At 38.1% G+C, this 24,108-nt stretch overlaps 1 protein-coding gene and 1 pseudogene across 2 annotated transcripts in view; both read right to left on the bottom strand.

Annotated features, from left to right (window-relative positions):
• Positions 1–24,108, bottom strand: part of TWSG1 (twisted gastrulation BMP signaling modulator 1) — a 71,793-nt gene that overhangs the window by 4,876 nt on the left and 42,809 nt on the right. For both annotated transcript variants that reach the window (XM_030336750.1, XM_030336751.1), the window contains exon 4: positions 546–810. In XM_030336750.1, coding sequence (XP_030192610.1) covers positions 546–810 — 265 coding nt within the window. The remainder of the gene's footprint in view (positions 1–545; positions 811–24,108) is intronic.
• Positions 13,040–15,159, bottom strand: LOC115528546 (annotated as a pseudogene).

Genomic DNA, 24,108 nt, shown 5'->3' with positions numbered 1-24,108 from the left:
AAGGAATGACCTATCCTCACTAATAAGCGTTCTTTAATATGGTTTTCAAAGTTATACAAGTCATTCTTTCATTTAGTCCCCCTTCTGACCAACAGCACTGGGGACAGTTTATACCTGGAGGTTAGACGTCTGTAATACCAACTTGCTCATAAAGAAATTTAGCAGATGACCTCAGTAGCATTTTTGGTACCAATGCTATTACAAAAACGTGACTTCCTAGGACACTCTGAATATTACCTGACAGTGTGCAATGCTATATGAAGTAAGCAGCACTGTTGCTATCCTATGGAAAGAACAATTTAAGCCTAACACAAATAAACATCAAAATTAGAACCAGATTATCTATCTTCCAACACAACCTCTATCACTGTGACCATGAAGGAGTGGTGACTATATGCCTGACATGCCTCCTTATCTACTTAGGGATTAGGGTCATTAAAGTCCAGAATTTACTTAAAATTAGACAAACTCAAAGATACTGTAGGTTTCACAGACCACCCAGAAAGTGAGAGGGCAAGATAGAAAGTCAGCTGTGGGCAGTTACCTTGTCACTGGAGTAAGGTGCATGAACATTATTGCTAGGAACAGACACATTTTGATGGTGTGGCTGGTTCACAGTTTCTAAAAAGGAAACCAGATTCTCATGATGCGAGAGTTCCTCTGCAACAGGGAAGGAAACAATGTTCCAGTTCAACTGAGTGTCTCCTTCTGTGAGCGCCCGGAAGAGAGAAGGGATTGGCTCGTGAAGCTCCTCCACCGTGCTCTTTGAGGTTGGAGGTGTGTCACTATAGTTTCTAGGATTACACATACCTGGAGGAGAAGGGACGAAGAAAATAAAAGTTAATTTTTCTCCCTGACTGGAATATCATGCAATACTATCTTGCAATCAAAGCTCCAACATATTAAAATTAGGCTGCTTCTACATATACGTATATATCTTCCTAGCCTTTTTGGCTGAGAGGGCCCAGAAGTGATGACACCCCTGTAGCATTGAGCACATCAAGTGCCCAGATGTTGTTTTCTAAATACCTAACCTCCACTAAGAGGGACCAGAGCTATTCTGAGAAAAGACTGATTCCAGAACTAGGTCAGGGAAAGTACAAAATGACCCTGGGATACTTTCTATCCCAAAAAGTAAGGAAATGCTCAGTGAATAATGGGACATATCAAAACACAGGATGTAACTTGAAGGGGTTCCTACTGGCCAATAGACAATTTTTAATGTCAAAATAAATGATGACAGTAATGGATTACCACCTGACAAATAAAATAGGAATTAATGAGTCCTTATATTACCAATAAATGAATGAAGGAAAAGCTCCCCAACTGATAAATGTAGAAGGAATGAAGGAAATAGAAAATCACCACTTGGCAATTATCATAGAGGTGTTTGATTCAGATGGGAGTCATCAATGGATGCTAAAACTTGTGGGTGGAGGTCAGATGAGGAACATATTAAAGTACTCCAGGATCATCCTACATAACATAAAGTCTCTGCTCAATAAAACTCTCAAGGGAAAGACCGCAGTACTGTTTCAGACTGATGAGTCTGACAGACATGACAACTAAATGCATCACATATTCTGGATAGCAGCCTGGATCAGAAGAGGTATCACAAGGGATGTTGCTGAGACATTTGGCAAAATATGAATGAAGTTTGTGGACTGGATGGCACTGTTGTAACAATGTTATATACGAGAATGTTCAGTTAGAAAACACAGACTAGAATATTTAGTAGTGATGGGATATCATGTATAAAGCTTGTTTCTAAAGGTTCAAAAAAGGATGAATGATCATGCGTGCTGGGTATGCGTATATGGTGAGGGAGTAGTACTGAACAATGGAGCAAATTCGATAAAATGTTAGTAACTGGGGAATCTAGGTGAGGGATACAGGAATCTTCACCCTTCTGGCAGATTTTCTCTATATTTGAAATTATTTCAAAATGAATTATTTTGGGGGCACCTGGATGGCTCAGGTCATGATCTCCCAGTTCATGAGTTTGAGCGCCACGTCAGGCTCTGTGCTGATGGCGTGGAGCCTGCTTGGGATTCTGGCTCCCTTTCTCTCTGCCCCTCCCCTGCTGATTTTCTCTCTCTTTCCTCAAAAATAATAACATTTTAACAAAAAAAAAAAAGAATTATTTTTTTAAAAAATCTTAAAAAGGAAAACCGGTAGAGGGGAATTAGCAATAGTGACTATAGAAAATGTTTCCAAGGTGTTTTGTTATAAAGGGAAGAGCTGAGAAAATGCTTAATCAGCCCCAGTCTTTGGGCAATAATAGCCAACATCCAGCTGATATTGTGGAGCAGAAGGGAGCTACCCAGAATGCGAGTTCTGAGCTAATTAAATGATTATTATTGTCCTTAAGCCACTACATTTGGGGGTAGGTTGTTTAGCAGTACTAATAACTGGAACAGAGCCCTCCGGATTTTCTTTCATGAATACTGTACTTTAAAAACTAAATTATATTTCACTTTGGTTAGTATCTATTAGGTCTAATATGGAGTTTTCTTTTGCCTCAGACTAAAATTTTGAACTGTTAAACCAAATTTATAAATTCCTAGATTTTATAAATTTAGGCGGAAGGGAAAATCATCTCATGTTTTCCACACATTACTCGTTTAAGGGACATGACAAGAACTGAGGATAACGAGGTTGTTTATACTCTTCATAAAATCTTTAATACACAGGAACCCTTAATGATTTAGATGATGACACAGAATGATGGATTAAAGGGTCAATCTGACTCCTTTATTCATAAAAGAGGAAATGGGCCCAGATAAATTAAATCATTCGTCCACTGTTATATAATCTAGGATTAACGCCAACATTATGATTCAGTCTGATTTCACATCCACTGCTGATTTCAATAACCACATTCTATAAATAACCGTTAAGTGGCACTGAAAAGCAAATAATACTTAGAATACGTGAATTATAAAATATACATAATTTATTCTTCTGCCGGATTTTATAATGAATGAAAATTAGTAATCTGAGATGAAAAGGTAAACAACAGAGCTCAATGGTTGGAAGAGCTAAACTCAACATCTACTGGGACTTTAAACAAACTTCAGGGCTCATTTCCAGAGATTTCATTACATTCAAAAAAGTTTTGAGGGGAGAGATTTGTGCATTTAACAAACTTAGGCCAAAAACATCTGTAATTTAAATCTGAATACACTGTGTTAAAACCAGTATGCATGAAGTAAATGCTTGCTATCTAGATAATATTTTTCCATGGCATGATTTTAAAGCTTTCACATATCTTTCTCTTTAGAGCTAGGATTACATTCAGAGAGATCATCACTAGAAACTCTTCTTAGGCAATGCAGATTTTGACCCTCCATTTCTTGCCTGAAGCACTCTTCAAATTCTGAATTCTTTCAAGCATGGGGAGTTATGAAATCTGATCTTCCAATGACATGTGCGATTTATTCTGCTCAGGAAAAGCAACCTTTTAAAATTTTTGGAAGTTCTTTTTTTTTTTTTTTTAATATTTTACAAATTTATTTTAGAGAGAGAGGGGGTGTGAGGGGACAAGGGGCAGAGAGAGAGGGACACAGAGAATCCAAGGCAGGCTCTGCACTGTCAGCACAGAACCCGACACGGGGCTCAAACCCACGAACTGTGAGATCACAGTCTGAGCCTAAATCAAAAGTCAGACACTCAAATGACTGAGCCACCCAGGCACCCCTGGAAATTCTTTAGTTGTCTATATTCATTATGTACAATGGATTAATTTCTGGGGAGAAAGTTACTAACCACTCACAGCTTAAAACAATTAGGAAAACTTCTCTGGAAAGCATCTATCATCCTCCTGAAGTTTATCATTGTTAGCTTTTCTTTAGTTGGCTACAGAGGTTATTTTCACTATCATTGTGTTGAGGCAGTTTGTTACTTTGTGCCATTCTATCACTACAGTGAAGTTTTTAAATTTTAAAGAAACCGGCTCTGCACAAGGCAGTCAGGAGAGGCTTCAAAACAGGAAACAAATGGCAAACCATTGAAAAGGCAAGCATTTCAAATCCTTTAGGTGCATAGAACTTTGATACAATTTGTTTCAGCAAGCCAGAATTCACTACTATTGTGCTCTAGATCTACAACTACTAAGTACAAAGATTTTTTCTGATGTGTGCTTAATTCTTTTATATATCTGACCTGTGTCTTCATACATTTGAAAACTAAGGTTATATTAAAGTAGAGCTTACTTGATGAAACCACGTTTTAGGGTAGTTATTAAGACTAAGGGGGAAAGTTATTACTTTCCTTAATGTGCATGGTTAAAAGCAACCATGGAGTCCAGAAAAATGTACAATAAAGAAGCAACATTGCTTTCCACTCCTCCCACCCCCAGTTCCACTCCCCAGACACACCCACTTTAAAAGTGTTCTTGGGACACCTGGGTGGCTCAGTTGGTTGAGCGTCTGATTTCAGGTCATGATCCCACAGGTGGTTCCTGAGTTCAAGCCCCATATGTCAGGCTTTCTGCTGTCAGTGTAGAACCTGCTTTGGATCCTCTGTCTCCCTGTCTCTCTCCCTGTCTCTCTCTCTCCCTCTCTCTCTCTCTCCTCTCCTCCTCTCTCCTCTCTCTCTGTCTCTCAAAAAGAAAAAAAGAAAAAAGTCTGTTCTTAAGTTTCTCTGGTAGTTACCTCTAAGAGAATTTAAAATAAAAATGGTTAATTTACCAGAAGCAGTAAAAACATCTTAGACCTTATCTATTAATCCTCTTATATGAGAGATGAAGATTAAGTTCATTTGCACTAGCCTCTTTCTTGTGTTTCTAATAATTATATTATTCTAATAATATAGAATACTCCTTTGCAGTCTTAAATATACTTAAACTTCTGATTCTTATTCCACATCTCTTAATTCCCTCATTTGCAGATAAGGATGCCAGTGTCTTCCCACTTTCCCCACTCAACTTCTCCTAACTTATGTTGACAAACTTAATAAAAACCTTCTGTTGCCTAAATACAATGAAATCTTCTTGTCTTAGTATACTTGATTTTGAAAGTTGAAAACCAGCAAACAGCAGTTTACCTTAACATGACCCCATGAACATTGTTCACTGAAAAGCAGACAGTATGATAGGATTTCCTTGTCCAATGCTGTATTATCAGAAGAAAATATTTCTAATTTTAAGATAAAATGGATTTTTTTCCATGAATTCCATACAATACTGAAAAACAGCTACATTTCACACAGCATTACCTATCAGGTCTTCTTGCCAAAAATTTTAATCTGAATCCAACCAAACTTTTAACAACTAGCTTCAAATTACTGGAAATACAGAGGGATAGAGGAACAAGCTAAATGACAACCTCAAGGAAATAAAGTTAGACCCTGAATGTTGGATATTCTACAGGCAAACTGATACTGTTTCTTCAATATATCAAGTGGCCTGAGAAAAAAAAAACAACACACAACCAGATACCATACAAGCATCTTGTTTGGATCAATTTGAACATATCAACTATACAAACATGCTTTTGAGACAAATGGAGAAACTTGATAATGAACTGGAATGTTAGGTTATACCAAGAAATTATTGTTAATTTTGTAGGTTTCATAATGGCATTATGATTTAAAAAGTAAATGTATTTTCTTTTAGGGATTGAAACTGAAGAATGTAGGGGTAAAAATTATTTACTGTCTGTAGTTTGTTTTTAAATATTCTGTGCCAAGTAGAAAAAAAAAGGGAGGAAAGGATAGATGAAACGAATGTAGCTTATTTTTGATAATTGTTGAATCCAGTGATGGGTATATAGGAATTCATCATGCTACTCTCTCTACTTCTCTGGATGTGAAAATTTTCATAATGGCAAGTCAACTGCCATATTTAATTCCTAGGACTAATATTTTCTTATTGAACTTTTGCATTTTCTTGTACTTTCTATGCTAGGAATTTTCTTGGAGTGTGTGTGTGTGTGTGTGTGTGTGTGTGTGTGTGTGTGTGTGTGTTTGTACCACAGATAACAAGCTTATAACAAATCTTGAAGAATTATTCTGCTTCTCAAGTGTATGCTAGATATCCTATGGAACACATTTTCTTCTCAGAGATAGGCTTCTCAGGGCCCTCACTTATTGCTTCGGGCAGACTAGTTGTCTCTTAAGCCTCTGTATTATTTATGCTTTTAATTTTCTGTATATTATGATGTTTCGACATCTTTCTGGCTGGGGAGAGACTGCTCCTTCCTGGGCTAGTCAATTCTTAAAGCCAGCAGTGGGCTCAGCCAGAAGGAGGCTTTTGATATGCAAATTGACCAAACCCTGAGCCACACCTCCTCTATCACCCAAGCACCCCAGGAGGCACGCGCTTAATGAAGCCAGACCTGGTGCCAAGCAACTAGAGAGTGTCTCTAGGGCCTAGAGCCCATGGGAATTATTCAAACTGGCCAGTTCTAAACTGTTCACTCGGCCCTGCCTTTACTTTCCAGTGGAAACCCCACTGAAGATTCTGGCCCAGATTTTCCTCCTGTTCCTGTCTTTTGCCACTTGATAAAAAGCTGGTGCTTCCCCTATGACCCTGGGTGGCATGCAGTGACCCCCTCTCTGAGACCTGTGATTTATTTATAATGAACTTCGTTCCTCACTGAGCCTTTCCTGACTGACCACAGAACAGCCTCCTGTGTAGCTTTCATCTTATAACTGTCCTAAATCACCTCCCGTTAAAGCCATATTTCCTTCAACCCATGTTTTTCTCTTTCTTGGTCTTTTGCCTTATTTTCTCTGATACCACACCAAATGTGGTGTGTGCAAAGTACACTTAAGAGTTCTTGCTGTCCAAAAATGTTTTTAATTTTACATTCACATTCTTGATCAATAATTTGTCAGAACAAAATAATTTTCCTACTGTGTATTTAAGACATTGGTCCAGTGACAGTAATGAGAAGTCTGATGGCAGTGTGATTCTTCTTCTTTTCTTGACTCTGGTTTTCTACTCACATGATTTATTTTATTTTAAGTAGGCTCCATGCCCAAAGTGGGGCTTGAACTCACAACCTTGAGATCAAGAGTCGCATGCTTTACCAACTGAGCCAGCCAGGCGCCCTTGCAGTGTAATTCTTATTCCTTCTATATACACTCTATTGTTATTTCTGAGATCTTTCAGAATATTATTTAACTTGGCAATTGGAAGACTTATAGGAGGCTGTGTTTAGATGTAGGTGTTTTCTCATTCATCTTGTTCTGCATTCTGTAGATTCTTTCAGTCTAACGATGCATGTTTTTTTCTCAGCCTTGGGAAGTTTTCTTCTATTATTTCTTTGACAGCTTCTTTCCTCCTATTTTTGATTCTTTTCTGGAGTATCTATTTTTCCCTGTCATATTTTCCATCTGTCTGTTTGCTCTATATTTCTCTGACATTCCAATGTTATTTCCAACCCTTTTTTATTTATTTTTTTTATTTTATTATTTTTGAGACAGAGAGAGACAGAGCATGAATGGGGGAGGGGCAGAGAGAGAGGGAGACACAGAATCTGAAACAGGCTCCAGGCTCTGAGCCATCAGCCCAGAGCCCGACACGGGGCTCGAACTCACGGACCGCGAGATCGTGACCTGAGCTGAAGTCAGACGCTTAACCGACTGAGCCACCCAGGCGCCCCTTCCAACCCCTCTTAATTTACAATTTTCTAATCAAATTTTAAATTTGCAAATGCTTTCTGTTCTGTTTTTATAATATAATAATAAAATATAATATGTTTTCTCAAATTCCTCCAAAATATAGCCATCAGTTTTCTTAAAGATTTATTTCCTAAAGATTTCCTCCCTGGTCAGCTGGTCTGCTGCTGTACCGTGTTCTTTCCTTCAAGGTACTTGCTCTACTTTGTTCACAGGTCTGGTTATTAGGCTGGAGACACTTCCTCTCCTGCAATGCCTGAATGAGGGGCTCTTGACTCTGGTGTGCCAACCACACACCAGTGCTTGTAGTCTTTTCAACTTAATTCCTTCAATTTCTCTAGAGAGAATCTCTCCATTTTTTTTTAACCTGGGTTATTTTGAATGTTTTATATGAAGAATGAGAGAGGGGGTAGGGTATCAAATCATACAGCTGTTCTTTAGACACATCTTTAAATAACCTTTCTATTTTCACGTATATTTCTCATTCTTACACGCCACAAAAGACAAACCTGAGCCTGAAGATTCACTGGGGGGTTTAGTTAGGAAAGTCACTCCTCACCCTGCCATAACCCCCTTTTCTGCAAATTGTTTTGGTGTTGCTTCCAATCTGTTTACTAAACAGCAAGATTCTCCATCTTCCTTTTAGGTATTTCTCCAATTTCTCTTTCTCTTTTTTGTTAAAGTTCATTTCCAGTTGTATTCTTTTATTTCATTTTACTGGAGTTTAAAAAGTACAAGGGAGAGCATGTGTGAAAATAGACCACTATGTTGACCAGAAGTCACATTTGCTTTAAGGGTATGAAAATGTGATGAATCATATTTTCTTTTGCTTTTTCTTGCACTCTGGCTCTTGACCTCTCCCCCATTCCCTCTTCCATCTCGTTTTCCCCAGAATCTCTTGTATCCAACTTCCTATAAGGCATCTCCACTTGAAAACCTTATATGCTCCTCAAACTCAACTGTCCCAGTCATCTTCCCCAACATACCTGGGCATTATTATAGGCATTCTCTATCTTGGTCTCTGTCACAATTTATCCAGTCACACAAGCCAGAAACCCAGAGGCTACTTTGGCTCTCGTTTCTCAATTCCCACTCCCAAGGTGTCACCAAGTATGGTCAAGTTAATCTAATTGTTGTTCCAGTTAGGCCACATTTGTTCATCTCCTCTGCTATCACTCTAGACCAAGTCCCCATCAAATTTTGACTAGACCTAGAAGCACTGTATTTTGATGGATTTTAAACTCTATCTTCCATTCTCCCTCAGAAACTCTAGACCTTTAAAATGCATGTTACTGAATTTTGCTATCTGTTATCCCTCCTTTTGGCTATTAGCTTCTGAACACTCAGGCATACTTCTTCCTCACTAACCAATAACTTCAATACCTGGATCACCACTTCATTTCCACCCCTAGACCCACTGTCATTGTTGACAATTTCAATATTCACACTGAAGATCCCCCTAATACCCTGGTCTTTTGTTGCTAGACCCCCTTAGTGATAGGGTTTATAAATCCACCCCACCTCAGTCATACAACTCATAGGTCTAGCGTTAATTCCCTTCTTTCCTTATATCTTACATCTAGTTCAAACCACACTCTGACAACTTACATGCAAAATATTTTCTGAATCTGAGCCTCACCATCTCCACTAATGTCAATAATCCTAGTCTACTCTACTAGCATCTGTTACTTTTAACTACCACAACCACCTCCTAACTGATCCCCCATCTCCTCTCTTCACACCCTAAAGTCTGTCTTTGTGCAGAGGTATCCAGAATGGTCATTTAAAAAATGTAATTCGGATATCGCCAATGCATCCTCTCCAGTTGGTTTCCATTATACTTAGGGTACAATCCAAATTCCCTTCCTGGCCTCCAAGACCTAGTCCTTACCCACCTCTCCCGTTCATCTCCCTCTACCCTTCCTCTTCATCACTAACATTGGGCCATACTGATCTGTTTTCAAACTTGGATCTTTAGCCACTGCACTTAAAACATATTTTGATATATTAAGTGGTACACATCAATCTTTTGTTAATGATGGTTAACTAAAGTTACTGATTTCTAAAGCTTGTTGGAGACAGACTCTTTTTAACTCTAAAAAATTAGAACTTTCCAGTACTGACAAAAGGAGGAAAAAAAGCTCTTTGAGACTTATCATTCACCTGTTTTCCCTAAATGAAAAAAAAAAAATATTAAAAGATGCCTTCTACTCTAAGTAAAAGTAAAATTATTCTAAAGGTATCTTGGATTCAGGAGTACTTGGGTGGCACAGTTAGTTGGTTAAGTGTCTGACCTTGGCTCAGGTCATGATTTCACAGTTTGTGGGTTTGAGCCCCACATTGGATTCTATGTCTAGAAGGACACCAGCCTGCTTCAGATTCTCTCTCTCTCTCTCTCTCTTTCTCTGCCTCTCCCCTGCTTGTGCTCTCTCTCTCTCTCAAAAGTAAACAAATAAACATTAAAAAATTAAAGGTATCTTGGATTCTGTTTATTATACTTTTTAAAAATAAAATGTCTTTATTGGAAGTATGTATGAGGAATATTCAACTTTAGAGAGAGGTATGGGTGGTATAAAGAAGGGAGGACATTTCATATATATACTTCTTGTATTGTTTGAATTTACTGTATGTAAATAGTAACTTAGTTTTTAAATTATATTTTAGAGGAAAATACATATGTGTTAATAGTAGTTGATATCAAAGGTCCTTCTTTTCTATATTTTCCTAAAATTAAACACAGTACTTTCACCTTAAATGACGTACTTAGATGTGCAAAATTGTTGCTTCCTTAGGAGTTTTCTTTAAAAAACTGAATATATTTCAGATTTTAAAAAAGGATAGATTTGAATAGCAGTTCCCAAAGAATAGTCTAAGAACTTTGTGGAGTCTCCAGGATCCTTTCAGAGGAATCATACAGTCAAAGTAATTTTCACAAGACTTCGTTCGTTTGTTTCACAGGTCTGACGTCGGCACTGATGACACAAAAGTAATGATGAGCAGAACATTTGGCAACTTAGCTTGAATCAAGGCAGTGGTACCAAACTGTTATCAGCAGTCATTGTGTTCTTCACCACCAAATACAGTTTTAGTTTGTTTTTAAAGGCTCATTTCACTTAAGACAATGCTTAATGGAGCAAATAAAAATTATTAGTTTCATTAAGTAGAGATCCTTGAATACATGACTTTTTAATATTCTGTGTGATGAACTGGGAAACATGCAAAAAATACTTGCTGCATACTTAAGTGCAATGCCCATCTTGAGGAAATTGCTTATTTTTTAAATTTTTAAAAATTAAAAAAAAAATGTTTATTTATTTTTGACAGAGAGAGACAGAGCATGAGCAGGGAAGGGGCAGAGAGAGAGAGGGAGACACAGAATCCGAAGCAGGCTCCAGGCTCTGAGCTGTCAGCACAGAGCCTGACGTGGGGCTCGAACTCACGAGCTGTGAGATCATGACCTGAGCCAAAGTCGGACGCTCAACCGATTGAGCCACCCAGGCGCCCCGATTTTTTTAACTTTATTTATTTTTGAGAGACAGAGAGCGCGAGTGGGGAAGGGGCAGAGAGAGGGGGAGACATAGAATCCAAAACAGGCTCCAGGCTCTGAGCTGTCAGCACAGAGGCCAAAAAGGCCACTGGTGAGACAAATAGTAACTGAAACTGAGAAACAGGGACATGCGTTGTCTAGAGCAGCTTTCCTTAATCTTTTAGAACTCATGCCCTGTTTTCATAAACATAAAAAAATCCCACCACCATCTGTCCTCTCACGAGTTGTCATAGCGATACGATGCCTTTCAATGCAGACTCAACACATATTGCCTAGTAGGGCAGAGACAATATTAGGAAGGGCCATAACAATGTAGTCTAAGTATGCAGTTCTCAGATGTCTGGCTAAATCCAAGAGAAAATTTGGAGTTCACAGAATACAGCTTTGTGCCCAAGCCCAATTATCTACAGAGATCATGAAAAATTAATAGTTGTAAATAACTATTAAGGTCCAACATCATATACTAGCTTAAAGTGATAGTTATAATGGCTACAAATGAAAGCTACTGTGTTATACGGTTTTAGAAGGACACCAGCTTTGCCTTCATCTTCATAAGAAGCTGAGTAACATACAATGTGTAACATACAAAAAGTAGTACAGCAGAACAGGTCACAGAGCACGGACTTGAAAGCCAGGCTTGAGTCCCCAGCTTTCTTTCAGACTAGTTGTCTAACCTTAGGGAGGGTCATTTAAACTCTCAGATGTTTCCTCAAGGAAACATCTGTCAAACAGATGAAGGATAATAATGTTCTCATACTCCTCAGGTTTGTTGTAAGGACCAAATTAATATATGGAAAGTACTCGACATATACAGATGTTATATAAGCATTAGCTATTAGTTTTTTAGAAATTATTCCTTGGCTGACTAGTAATCCAATTTGGACACTGCTACACTGACTTTTTAAAAAAGAATTAAGAAGTGTTCCACTAGACAAACTCTTTAGGGAGTCATATAGTATATATGGAATGCATGGTCTAAGAATCAAGACATCTTGAACTAAAGATGCACTAATTAACTATAATTAATTCATTCAACAGCAGAATCTCATCTGATCTCTCCAAATTTTACAATATCAACAAAACTACTGTCGTTTGTTTAATTCACTGATAAACATTTTAAACTTAATTTTTTTTGTTTTAACAATAAATCTTTATTGAAAGACATTAAAGACAGAAAAATATTAAGTAGAAAGCAATACCATTCTTATGGGTAGGAAGATTCAACATTAAAACTATATTAACACTCTGGGGCATCTGGGTGGCTCGGTCAGTTAAGCATCCAACTCTTGATTTTGGCTCAGGTCATGATCTCACGGTTCATGGGATTGAGCCCCGCATCGGGCTCTGCACTGACAGTGTGGAGCCTACTTGGAATTCTCTCTCTCCCTCTCTGTCTGCCCCTCTCCTGCATGCACTCTTTCTCTCTCCCTCAAAATAAATAAATAAACTTAAAAAAAAGCTATATCAACACTCCAAAAATGTATCTGTAAATTTAGTGTATGTCCAACAAAAATCCTAAGGTTTCTTTATGTTGACATGAATAAAGTCTCTTTATTTTGAGAATTAGATGCATGAATAAAATTTACATAAGATCATATTGTCCATGCTATTTTCCTCCATAACCTATTTTTTTTAAAGTTTAAATTTTTTTTTACATTTATTTATTTTTAAGAAACAGAGTGAGACAAAGCGTGAGAGGGGGAGGGGCAGAGAGAGAAGGAGACACAGAATCTGAAGCAGGCTCCAGGCTCTGAGCAAGCGGTCAGCACAGAGCCCGATGTGGGGCTCAAACCCACGAACCGTGAGATCATGACCTGAGCTGAAGTCAGACACTCAACCGACTGAGCCACCCAGGCGCCTCCGTAACCTATTTTTTAATAGACTTTTTTTTTTAATCTATGTTGATGCTTTATTTGAAATAGTTCTTCTGAGTTTCAGGGTTCTTTCCTGCATCAAATGAATGAAAGTCAAAGCAGGGAGGAAAAAAGAAAAAGGTACTTGTCAGTTTGAAAGTCACAGTTTATCTTTCTATAATTAGATTAGGAGGGAAAAAAATGAAGAACCCATTGGTAGCAGGAAGAAGCAAGAGTATTCTAGGGTCTGGCATTTGATGAAATAGATATTCAGTTACTGTTCATTTCCATTGTTTTTCCATGGCAGAACATACAGCAGAGACTTGGGAATACACATGCCTGAAGCCAGGTTACTCTTATGTTCCATAACTATGTTGCTTGCAGGGCTGTTGCTGCCACAGTAGTTGGCTGTGCCCCAGACAAAGGGGGTGCTGGTCTGTTCCCACAGATCTTTATCCCAGTCTTCATCGCAAGGAGGGGCACTGCCAGGTGCTCTTGGCCAGAGTCTCTTGTCCAGGGTTCCTGGTTTGGTTGACAACATCCTGCTGAATACAACTTTTATCGTCACAACTTGAGATATAGTGGCTGATTTCGGCCCGAGGAACCGGTGGCGAGCATTGAAGGGACAAGTAGCCAATTTGTTTGCGACATCAGGATGATTATTTCTGCACTTGGTAAGATGATAAGGAAACCTGCAGGCTCTGATCTGGTGGTTTTTATCATAGGGGAATTATAATAGCTTCTCAGGGTCCAGGGAATTGATGTAAGTTTCTTCCATGTTGGAAATGAAGCAGCTGAATCCAAGTGCTGGTTGAGACACACTCTTCCCACAGTCGCTTTCTCTTAACAGACTTTTTTAGAACAGTTTAATGGAAAAATTGAAAAGACAGTACAGAGTATAACTAATACCCCTACACTTAGTTTCCCCCATTATTAGCATCGTATATAGTATGGTACTTTTGTTAAAATTAATGAACCAATATTGATACATTATTATTAAATAAAGTCCATACTTTTTTCAGATTTCTATAGTATTTACCTAATATCCTTTTCCTGTTCCAAGATCCCTTTTAGGATGTCACACTGTGTTTAGCCATTATGTCTCTTTAGGCTCCTCTTGGCTGTGGTAGTTTCTCAATTTTACTAGTTTTTAATGACTTTGACAGTTTTGAGTAGTACTAGGCAGGTATTTTGTAGAACACCCCACTTTTAGAATTTGTCTAACGTTCTTCTCACAATAAGAGTCAGGCTATGGGCTATTGGGAGGAAGGCTACAGAGGTAAAGTGCTATTTTCGTCAAATTAAATCAAAGCTACACACTACCAACAAGATTTATGGCTTCTGATGCTGACCTTGACCACCTGGCTGAAATAGTGTAAGATTTCTCCACTGCAAAGTTACTCTCCCCCACCCTGCCACCACACCATTTAGAGGGAAGTGACTATGAGCAGCCCAAACCTACGCAGGGTGCAGTTCTGCTCCTGCTTCTCGAGGGCAGACCATCTACATAGTTATTTTGAATTCTGCCTTGGAGATCTGTCTCTTCTCTTCCACTAATTAACTTATTTAATCAAATATTTATATCAGTGTAGACTCATGAATACTTATTTTATACTGTTAGTTATGATCCAGTATTACTTTATTTTGTTGCTTATTTTTAGCCACCAGGACACTCACACATCAATCAATATGGGTATCTTTTTTTTTTTTTTTAGCACTTCCTTATCTTTTGGCACTATAGTATGTTCCAGGCTTATCTTCTTTATTTCCTGCCTCAGTGTTAGAACCAGCTGTTTCTCCAAGGAGTCTGGCTCCCTATTCTCTTATTGGAGAATGATATTAGAAACCAAAATCTGAGTGCAAAGTGTGCTCATTGTACTGGAGCAGGATACCCTTTTAAGACGTCTTTTTAGGGGCGCCTGGGGGGCTCAGTTGGTTAAGCGTCTGACTCTTGATTTGGACTCAGATCACAATCTCATTGTTGGTGAGATCGAACCACGTGCTGGGCTCTGCGCTGACAGTGTGGAGCCTGCTTGGGATTCTCTCTCTCTGCCCCTCCCCTGCTCATGTTCTCTCTCTCTCTTTCTCCGTGATGAGGGAACAAAAGGCAAGCTGACACTCCCACCCCCCCCCACCCCCCACCTAGATGAGATATGTGTGATATTCCTTGGGGACTCCTGGCTGCCCAAGAACACAGGAAAGGGAAAAAACAAATGGTTAACTGATAGAGATTATAGACCTGCAGGACGTAAGTCTCCATCACTCCTCCATAGTGATGTGGGAATCAAAGGCAGAAGGAAATGGCAGATAGAATTAAATTTCCTTGTAACCTGTAGCCCACTGACGAATACTTGAGGCTGGCAGAGTAAAACTTTTCTCCAGGAACTCCCTACTGTCTTAATGCTAATGCTTTGCTAGTGGGAAAACAACTATCACTTGACAATATCTAGGGCTCCATTATCCTGTGAGTCTTCTTTAGCATATGAAAATCTCACTGGAAACTTCCCCTGGACTTTACCTCCCACCAGCTCCATAGTATATAAGCAGTCTCTCCTCAAGGTCTGGGGCAGCTCTTCCTGCCCGTGGATCCTGTTCCTGTGCTTCAATAAAATCACCTTTTTGCACCAAAGACGTCTTCAAGAATTCTATCTTGGTCATCAGCTCTGCACCCCATGAACCCCACTAAACCTCATCATCAAAATAAATACACTTAAAAAATTTTTGTAAAAGATATTTTTAAAAGGCAGAAGATATATAGGACATATACTACAAACAAACTCAAAAGTTCTTTCTTGGATAAGGAAGGTGAACTATGCCCATGAGTGACTTTAAAAATCGTTTAAATGATAGCAGGCCCCTTGCTTTGTCTGGGGCGCATATACAAATACAAAAGCAAAATAACTTCATAATGCAATTCCCAAACCTGCTTTTATGACAACTGAAGGGAATTTTAAATAATAAGCAATTTGGTCTAGAAATGTGAGACCAATTATCATTTCTAAAAATAATAGTCCAATGGGTATCACAAAAGAGAATCCTTTTTTTTTTAAAGGTTAATTTAGAAAAAAGGTATAGCTATGAAAAAAAAAACTTAAATAAAAAACAATTACCTAACATAGCTTTATTTTGGAAAAAAAAGGTAATTGAACTTGTTTCTGAATATTATTCCATGACTCATATTTGATATATGTAACAGATTACAGTGCGTTGAAAGGAAAGACAAGGATATTTAATGACCATCTTTGAAGAAAATTCACTCTAAATAAGCAACTACTATTAGTAACAGAAAATTGTGACTGGAATCATTTTGGAATTAGCCCCTGGGCTATTTGTCACATGGATAAATTAAACTCAGTTTTGTTACTTATTACTTTCTAAATCAATAAATCAGCTTTAAAAGTGAACTCTGAATAGGCACATATGACTCTAGTCTTCAGTGTCCTTAAGTACTTGTTGGGTAACAATTATAAACATCAGAGCCAATCAAACATCATTAAGCAAAATAAAACCAAGTAAAAAAAAGCCTATGTTCCTTGACATATCAATTCTGGCATATGTATTAAATCAAATGCAACACTTAAAATGGTTGGATTTGATGGAAACCATGATGTATCTAAATAATATGCACTGTTTTCTTAAACACTCTGAATATTTTAAAAGGAAATGGAAAATGGAAATTTTCCATAAAATGGAAAATCATATTTGTCAGTAAGGATTTAAAAATAAATGTTTACTGTAGGATACAAAATTAATGTATAGAAATCTGTTGCATTTCTATACACTAATAATGATAAAGCAGAAAGAGAAATTAAGAAAACAATTCCCTTTACAGTTGCATCAAAAAGAATAAAATACCAAGGAATTAACTTAACCAGGAAGATTAAAGACCCGTACTCTGAAAACTGTAAAACAGTGATGAAAGAAATTGAAGAAAACACAAATAAATGGAAAAATAAACCATGGTTGGAAGAATTAATATTGTTAAAATGTCCATACTACCCGAAGCAATTTATGGATTCAATGCAATCCCTAACAAAATACCAATAGTATTTTTCACAAAACTAGAACAAACAATCTTAAAATTTGTATGGAACCACAAAAGACTTCACAGAGCCAAAACAATCTTGAGAAAGAAGAACAAAGCTGGAAGTATCACAATCCCAGATTTCAAAACATACTACAAAGCTATAGTAATCAGAACAGTATGAAACTGACACAAAAATAGATGCATAGCTCAATGAAACAGAATAGAGAGCCCACATCTATATGTCAATTGATCTATAAGCAAAGGAGGCAAGAATATAAATGGAGAAAAGAAAGTTTCTTCAATAAACAGTGCTGGGAAAACTGGAGAGCTACACGCAAAAGAATGAAACTGGTTAGCTTCCTCACAAAATATACAAAAATAAACTCAAAATGGGTGAAAGATCTATGTGTGAGACCTGAAACCAGAAAGCTCCTAGAAGAAAACACAGACAATAATCTCCTGGACATGTTGCCCTTAGCAACATTTTTCTAGATACGTCTCCTGAGGCAAGGGAGACGAAAGCAAAAACAAACTAGTGGGACTACACCAAAATAAAAAGATCTTACCCAGCAAAGGAAGCCATCAACAAAAAGGCAACCTAGTGAATGGGAGAAGATATATAAATAATATAACTGATAAGGGGTTGATATCCAAAATATATAAAGAACTTATACAACTCAACACCTAAAAAACAAATAATCCAGTTTAAAAATGGGCAGAGGACGTGAAAAGACATTTTTCCAAAGAAGACATACAAATGGCCAACACACAAGAAAAGATGCTGAACATCACTAACCATGAGGGAAATGGAAATGAAAACCACAATGAGATATCACTTCCCACTAGTCAGAATGGCTACTATCAAAAAGACAAGGGGCACCTGAGTAGTCCAGTTGGTTAAGTGTCCAACTTCAGCTGAGGTCATGATCTCATAGTTCGTGAGTTCGAGCCCCACGTTGGGCTGTGTGCTGACCGCTCAGAGCCTGGAGCCTGCTTCAGCTTCTGTGTCTCCCTCTCTCTCTGCCCCTCCCTTCCTCATGCTCTGTGTCTGTCTCTCAAAAATAAATAATAAACATTCAAAAAAAATTCAAAAAAAAAAAAAAAAGAACAAGGTGTTTAAAAAAAAAAAGACAAAAGGGGCACCTGTGTGGCTCAGTCAGTTAAGCATTTGACTCTTGATTTCGGCTCAGGTTATGATCTCATGGTTCATGAGATCAAGCCCCACGTCACATTATGTCTCTCTCTCCCTCTCTCTCTGCCCCTCTCCTGCTTGCACGTGCATGCTCTCTCTCTCTCTCTCTCTCTCTCTCTCTCTCAAAATAAATAAATAAAGACAATAAATAAATTAAAAAAAAAAGACAAGAAATAAGTATTGGCAAGGATGTGGAGAAAAGGGAACCTTCATGCACTGTTGCTGGGAATGTAAATTGACGCAGCCACTGTTGGAAACAGTATGGAGGTTACTAAAAAAATTAAAATTAGAAATGCTATATGATCCAGTAATCCCACTTACCGGATCAAAGAAAATGAAAACACTAATTCAAAAAGACACGTGCACCCCTATGTTTATTGCAGCATTATTTACAATAGGCACAATATAGAAGCAACCCAAGTGTCTACTCGTAGGTGAATGGATGAAGAAGAGTATTACATATACACAACGGAATATTAGCCATAAAAATGAATTGCAACATGGTTGGACCTAGATGCTATTATGCTAAGTAAAATAAGTCAGAGAAAGACAAATACCATATGATTTCACTTATATGTGGAATCTAAAAATCAAACAAACAGACAAAAAAAATCAACAACAGACTCATAAACACATAGAACAAACTGATGGTTACCAGAAGGGAGGAGGACGGAGGGATGGGCAAAAATGGGGGAAGGGGAGTGGTAGGTACAGGCTTCCAGTTATCGAATGAACATGTCGCAAAAGGACGAATGATACAGCATAGGAAATATAGTCAATGGTATTTTAATAGCACTGTATGGTGACAGATGGTAGCTACACTTGTGGGGAGCAGAGCTTAATGTACAGAGTTGTCAAATCACTATTTGTACACTTGAAACTAATGTAACACTGTGCATCAACTACGCCTCAATAAAAAGTAAGTAAACAAAAATTAAAACAAAAACACGATAACATAGGGTAGGGACCTAAAGTCATTTATTTTCAACCAAGGCACTTTGTGCTGTACTCTAGCTTTATTCATGTCTTCCTGAACTAGGAATATAATTTGACCGTACCTAAAAATAACTAAAAATGGGGTACCTAGGTAGCTCAGTAGGTTAAGCATCCGACTCTTGGTTTCAACTCAGGTCATGATCTCATGGTTTGTGAAACTGAGCATCAGACTCCATGCTAACGGCATGGAGCCTGCTTGGGATTCTCTCTCTCCCTCTCTTTCGCCGCTCCTACACTCTGTCTCTCAAAATAAATGAACAAAAATAACTAAAAAACCCCAATTTCCTATACTAGTATTTTGGTTGAACTCTTAGCACATATATGTTCTTTAATATTAGAAAGTAACATGCTGGTATGAAGCAAAAGAGAAATCTGTGTGGTAGCCAATGAGTACACCTAGATCTGATCTGAGCTACAAAAGTCACAGTTATGGGTGCTGGGCTGGCTCACTTGGTTAAGTCTCCGACTTTGGCTCAGATCATGATCTTGCAGTCTGTGGGTTCAAGCCCCATGTTAAGCCCTGCACTCACAGCTCAGAGCCTGGAGCCTGCTTTGGTTTCTAGATCTTCTCTCTCTCTCTGCCCTCCCCCCACCTGCACTCTGTTTCTCTCTCCTTCTCTCTCTCAAAAATAAACATTAAAACAATTTTTTAAATAAAAAAAGGCACAGTCATAACAAAAAGCGTGGACGCCCCAAAAGGGAAAGGCCAAGACCCAGTGAAGTTAGTACTAGAACTGTGGCCGTGAATTCAAAGTCAGAGTTCAAGGAATTCATAAGGCAAATAAAGGAGCAGAATTACAGAAGAAACATGTGATCTACAGGGTGGCAGAGCCTATCTTAAGGCTCAAGGTTGTGTTCCAAGTATCAAGTGCATAGCTGCCTAATCTTGTTTTCCTGGGTTTTGCAGGTGCTGCCTCTTACCTAACAGGTCCCACCTTCTTTTGCAGTTCTCTTAGGCTTTTCTCTCACCTGGGTGAGATGTGGTATCTCTGAAATAGCGTGGCATTTATCTTTCAACAAGTTTTTGTTGGTAAGCAGTTTTTCAGCAGGCTTCCCAGCCTCGTCTTGGAACATATAATATTTTTTTTGTTTTTGTTTTTGTTTTTTTTTGAGAGAGAGAGAAAGATTGTGAGGAGGGGGGCAGAAGGAGAGAGAGAGAGAGAGAGAGAGAGAGAGAGGAGAGAGAGAGAATCCCAAGCAGGCTCTTTGTCCAGCATGGAGCCGTATCTCAAGACCTTGAGATCATGACCTAAGGTGAAATCAAGTGTTGGACGCTTAACTGACTGAGCCACGCAGGCATCCTTTGTTTTTTTGTTTGTTTGTTTGTTTTGCATATAATACTTTCATTAAGTACTGAAAGTGGCCTCAGTATCAGAAAGAATCTAGTGTTTCCAAACCAACATTATCAAAACAGTGCATCACTGAATTCCAGTGTTCCATGAGACATATTTAGTATCTCACTTGTTTAAAGTGTTCAAAGAGGGGCACCTGGGTGGCTCGGTCAGTGAAGCATCCAACTTTTTTTTTTCTTTTTAATGTTTATTTTTGAGAGAGACACACACAGAGTGTGAACTGGGGAGGGACAGAGAGAGGAAGACACAGAATCCAAAGCAGGCTCCAGGCTCTGAGCTGTCAGCACAGAGCCAACTCGGGGCTCGAGCCCATGAACCATGACCTGAGACAAAGTCTGACACTTAACCAACTGAGCTACCCAGGTGCCCCTGTGTCCAACTTGATTTTGGCTGAGGTCATGATCTCACAATTCATGGGATTGGGCCCGTGTGGGAGGCTTTGATAGCATGGAGCCTAATTGGGATTCTCTCTCTCTCTCCCTCTCTCTCTGCCCCTCCCCTACTTATGTGCTTTGTCTTTCTCTCTCAAAATAAATAAATAAACTTAAAAAAAAAGTGTTCAAAAATGAAAAAGCTGATGGTTGCTATGTTTTTTCTTCACTGGTGAAAGTTACTCATTTTTTCTTATAATTTAACATTGGCCATGAATTCAATTTTTAAATGCACATCAAACACAGCTCAAAGTTAAAATTTTCTTAAATTTCTTAAATTAATAAAAGAAAACTTCACATTTTAGTCAGGAGGCCAGAAAGGAGAGCTCTCACACCAAACCACTCCTTACAGCCTGTGGCAATCCCTATAAGAAGAAGCCTATACTTTGCTACCCCAGAAGGAGGAAGGTTTTCTTCTCCCCCAGCAACGGCCCAGATAATGAGAGACTGTCTCAACTCAGCCAGTGAGAAGCTACTGCACTTTCAACTCTTAGTTTACTCCAGCAGACTTTTTGTTTACAAGAGTACCCCCAACTCCTCCCTGTCCTCCATACAAGAGTGTTCCTCTCCTTTGTTCTCCAGACTTGCCTATGGTTTTGCTGTAGCTTGCATGTCCCAAATTGCAATTCTCTGCTATTCCCAAATAAACCTCTTTTAGCTTGCAAAAAAAAAAAAAAAAAAGGATAATTTTACTTTTAAGGTTTAAGTAAAGAATCTATTATATTACACATCATTTAATAATTTTCTAAAATGCATTTTAAACCACTATGTGATACTGTATGATTCCATTTATGTGAAATTATAGAACAATAGTTAGGCCCGCTTGTTTCTGCTGCACATTATTCTAAAAGTACAGGCTAATGCCAAATCCAGAATATAAAATAGAGCATTTCATTTACACAAAACTGAATATTGTCAATGGTCTGTTTCTGTACTTTAGGGCAAAAAAACCCAAAAAACAAAAAACAAAAAAAACTCAGGGAAAACAAAAAGTAGCCTAATTAATGAAGTCAGCGTTCTTTGTGTTTAATATATTAATAACTTTCGGGAGAATCAGTTTTCTTTCTTTTTTTTTTTTAACGATTATTTATTTTTGAAACCGAGAGAGACAGAGCATGAACAGGGGAGGGTCAGAGAGAGGGAGACACAGAACCTGAAACAGGCTCCAGGCTCTGAGCCATCAGCACAGAGCCCGACGCAGGGCTCGAACTCACGGACCGCGAGATCATGATCTGAGCCGAAGTTGGCCGCTCAACCGACTGAGCCACCCAGGCACCCCAAGAATCAGTTTTCAAGAGCTAAGCCTGTTTGGGAAGTCTCTTGCACGTCGAAAGGGAAGAAAAGAATCCTCTTATCAACTGTAGTGTGTACACGTGTATACTTGAAATTAATTCACTCTGGGTAGAAGAACGACGGATGGATGCCGAGCCTTCATAGATATTAAGATATGTACAAGGCCTCTATAAATACAACAATGTGGTTTTCTCCAATTTTTTAAAAGATTTTATTTTTAAGTAATCTTTCCACCCAACATGAGGCTCAAACTCACAACACCAAGAGTCATATGTGCTACTGACTGGGCCAGCCAGGTGCCCCAAAACAGTGTGGTTTTGATGCACGAACAGACACAGAGATGGATGGCATAGCAGAGAAAACCCAGAAATAAAGCAAAGTGCATATGATAAAGGTGGCATCTTAAACCAGGGAGTGAGCCTTTTAAATAGCTTTATGCCTTTATAAATAATATTTAAATAAATAGTGGTAGTTATTTGAAAAAGAAAAAAACTGGATCCATAGTTCATACATAAACCAGGGTGAATTCCAAATGTATTAGACAGCTAGATGTAGATAAACAAATAAAACCATACAAGTATTATCTGGGAGCACAGGGAAATCCTGATTATGACTCAAAATCTAGAAACAAACACTGATAGAGTTGACAACATAAAATAAAAAACTTCTCAGGATAAAAAATAACAAAGAAAGTTAAAATACAAATGATCAGCTGTGAAACAAAATTATAATTTATAACACAGATGTTGGGGTTATATACCGAATATATTTTTAAGCTTCTAAATAATGAACAAAAATACCAATAATCTAGTAGCAAAATGGGCAAAAGATATGAACAAACAATGCACAAAAAAAATAAATATAAATCATCCTTAAGCATATGAATAGATGTTCAATCTCACTGGTAATACGAGATAGTGAACTTTTAAAAATATACCATTTCTTACCTATCAAATTAACAAAAATCCAAAACTTTGGTAACAATAGCAGCAAAAGTTTGACAACATAAACCTTTGGTAATGTTGTAAGGGAGCAGGTGTTCTGTTATATTGCCTTCACGAGAAACCAAATGTTACAGCTCTTTTGGAGGAGAATTTGACAATATCTAGCAATATTACATTGACTTGACTACACAAGATTATTCATTATAGTGTTGTTTGTAATGGTAAAAGATTAGAAATAACCCAATGTCCATCTATCAACAAATGAGTACATAAAATGTTGGGGTTCTACGTAGGTAGCCAAAACAATATTAATATGAAAGAAGTTCCAGGATATTCAATTAAATGAAAAAACAGGGGTGCCTGGATGGCTATTTGGCTAAGTGTCTGACTCTTGATTTTGGCTCAGGGCTTGATCTGTTGGTTCCTGAGTTCGAGCTCCACATAAGGCTCTGCCCTGACAGCAGGGATTCTCTCTCTAACTCCCTCTCTGCTCTTCCCATATGCTCTCTCATTCTCACTCTCTTTTTCAAAACAAACAAACAAATAAACAAACTTTAAAAAAATGAAAAAACAAGAGGGGCGCCAGGGTGGCGCAGTCGGTTAAACATCTGACTTCAGCTCAGGTCATGATCTCACAGTTTGTGAGTTCGAGCCCCGCATCAGGCTCTGTGTTGACAGCTCGGAGCCTGGAGCCTGCTTCGGATTCTGTGTCTCCTTCTCTCTCTGCCTCTCCCCAACTTGTGCTCTGTCTCTCAAAAAATAAATGTAAAAAAAATAAATAAATAAAAAGAAAGAAAAAAGCATGAAGCATAATGTTTTATGTAACAAATGAATATTTTGTTTAACA

Source organism: Lynx canadensis, chromosome D3 (assembly GCF_007474595.2).
Source record: "Lynx canadensis isolate LIC74 chromosome D3, mLynCan4.pri.v2, whole genome shotgun sequence".
NCBI lineage: Eukaryota > Metazoa > Chordata > Mammalia > Carnivora > Felidae > Lynx > Lynx canadensis.
This window is presented reverse-complemented; position numbering and strand designations above follow the sequence as displayed.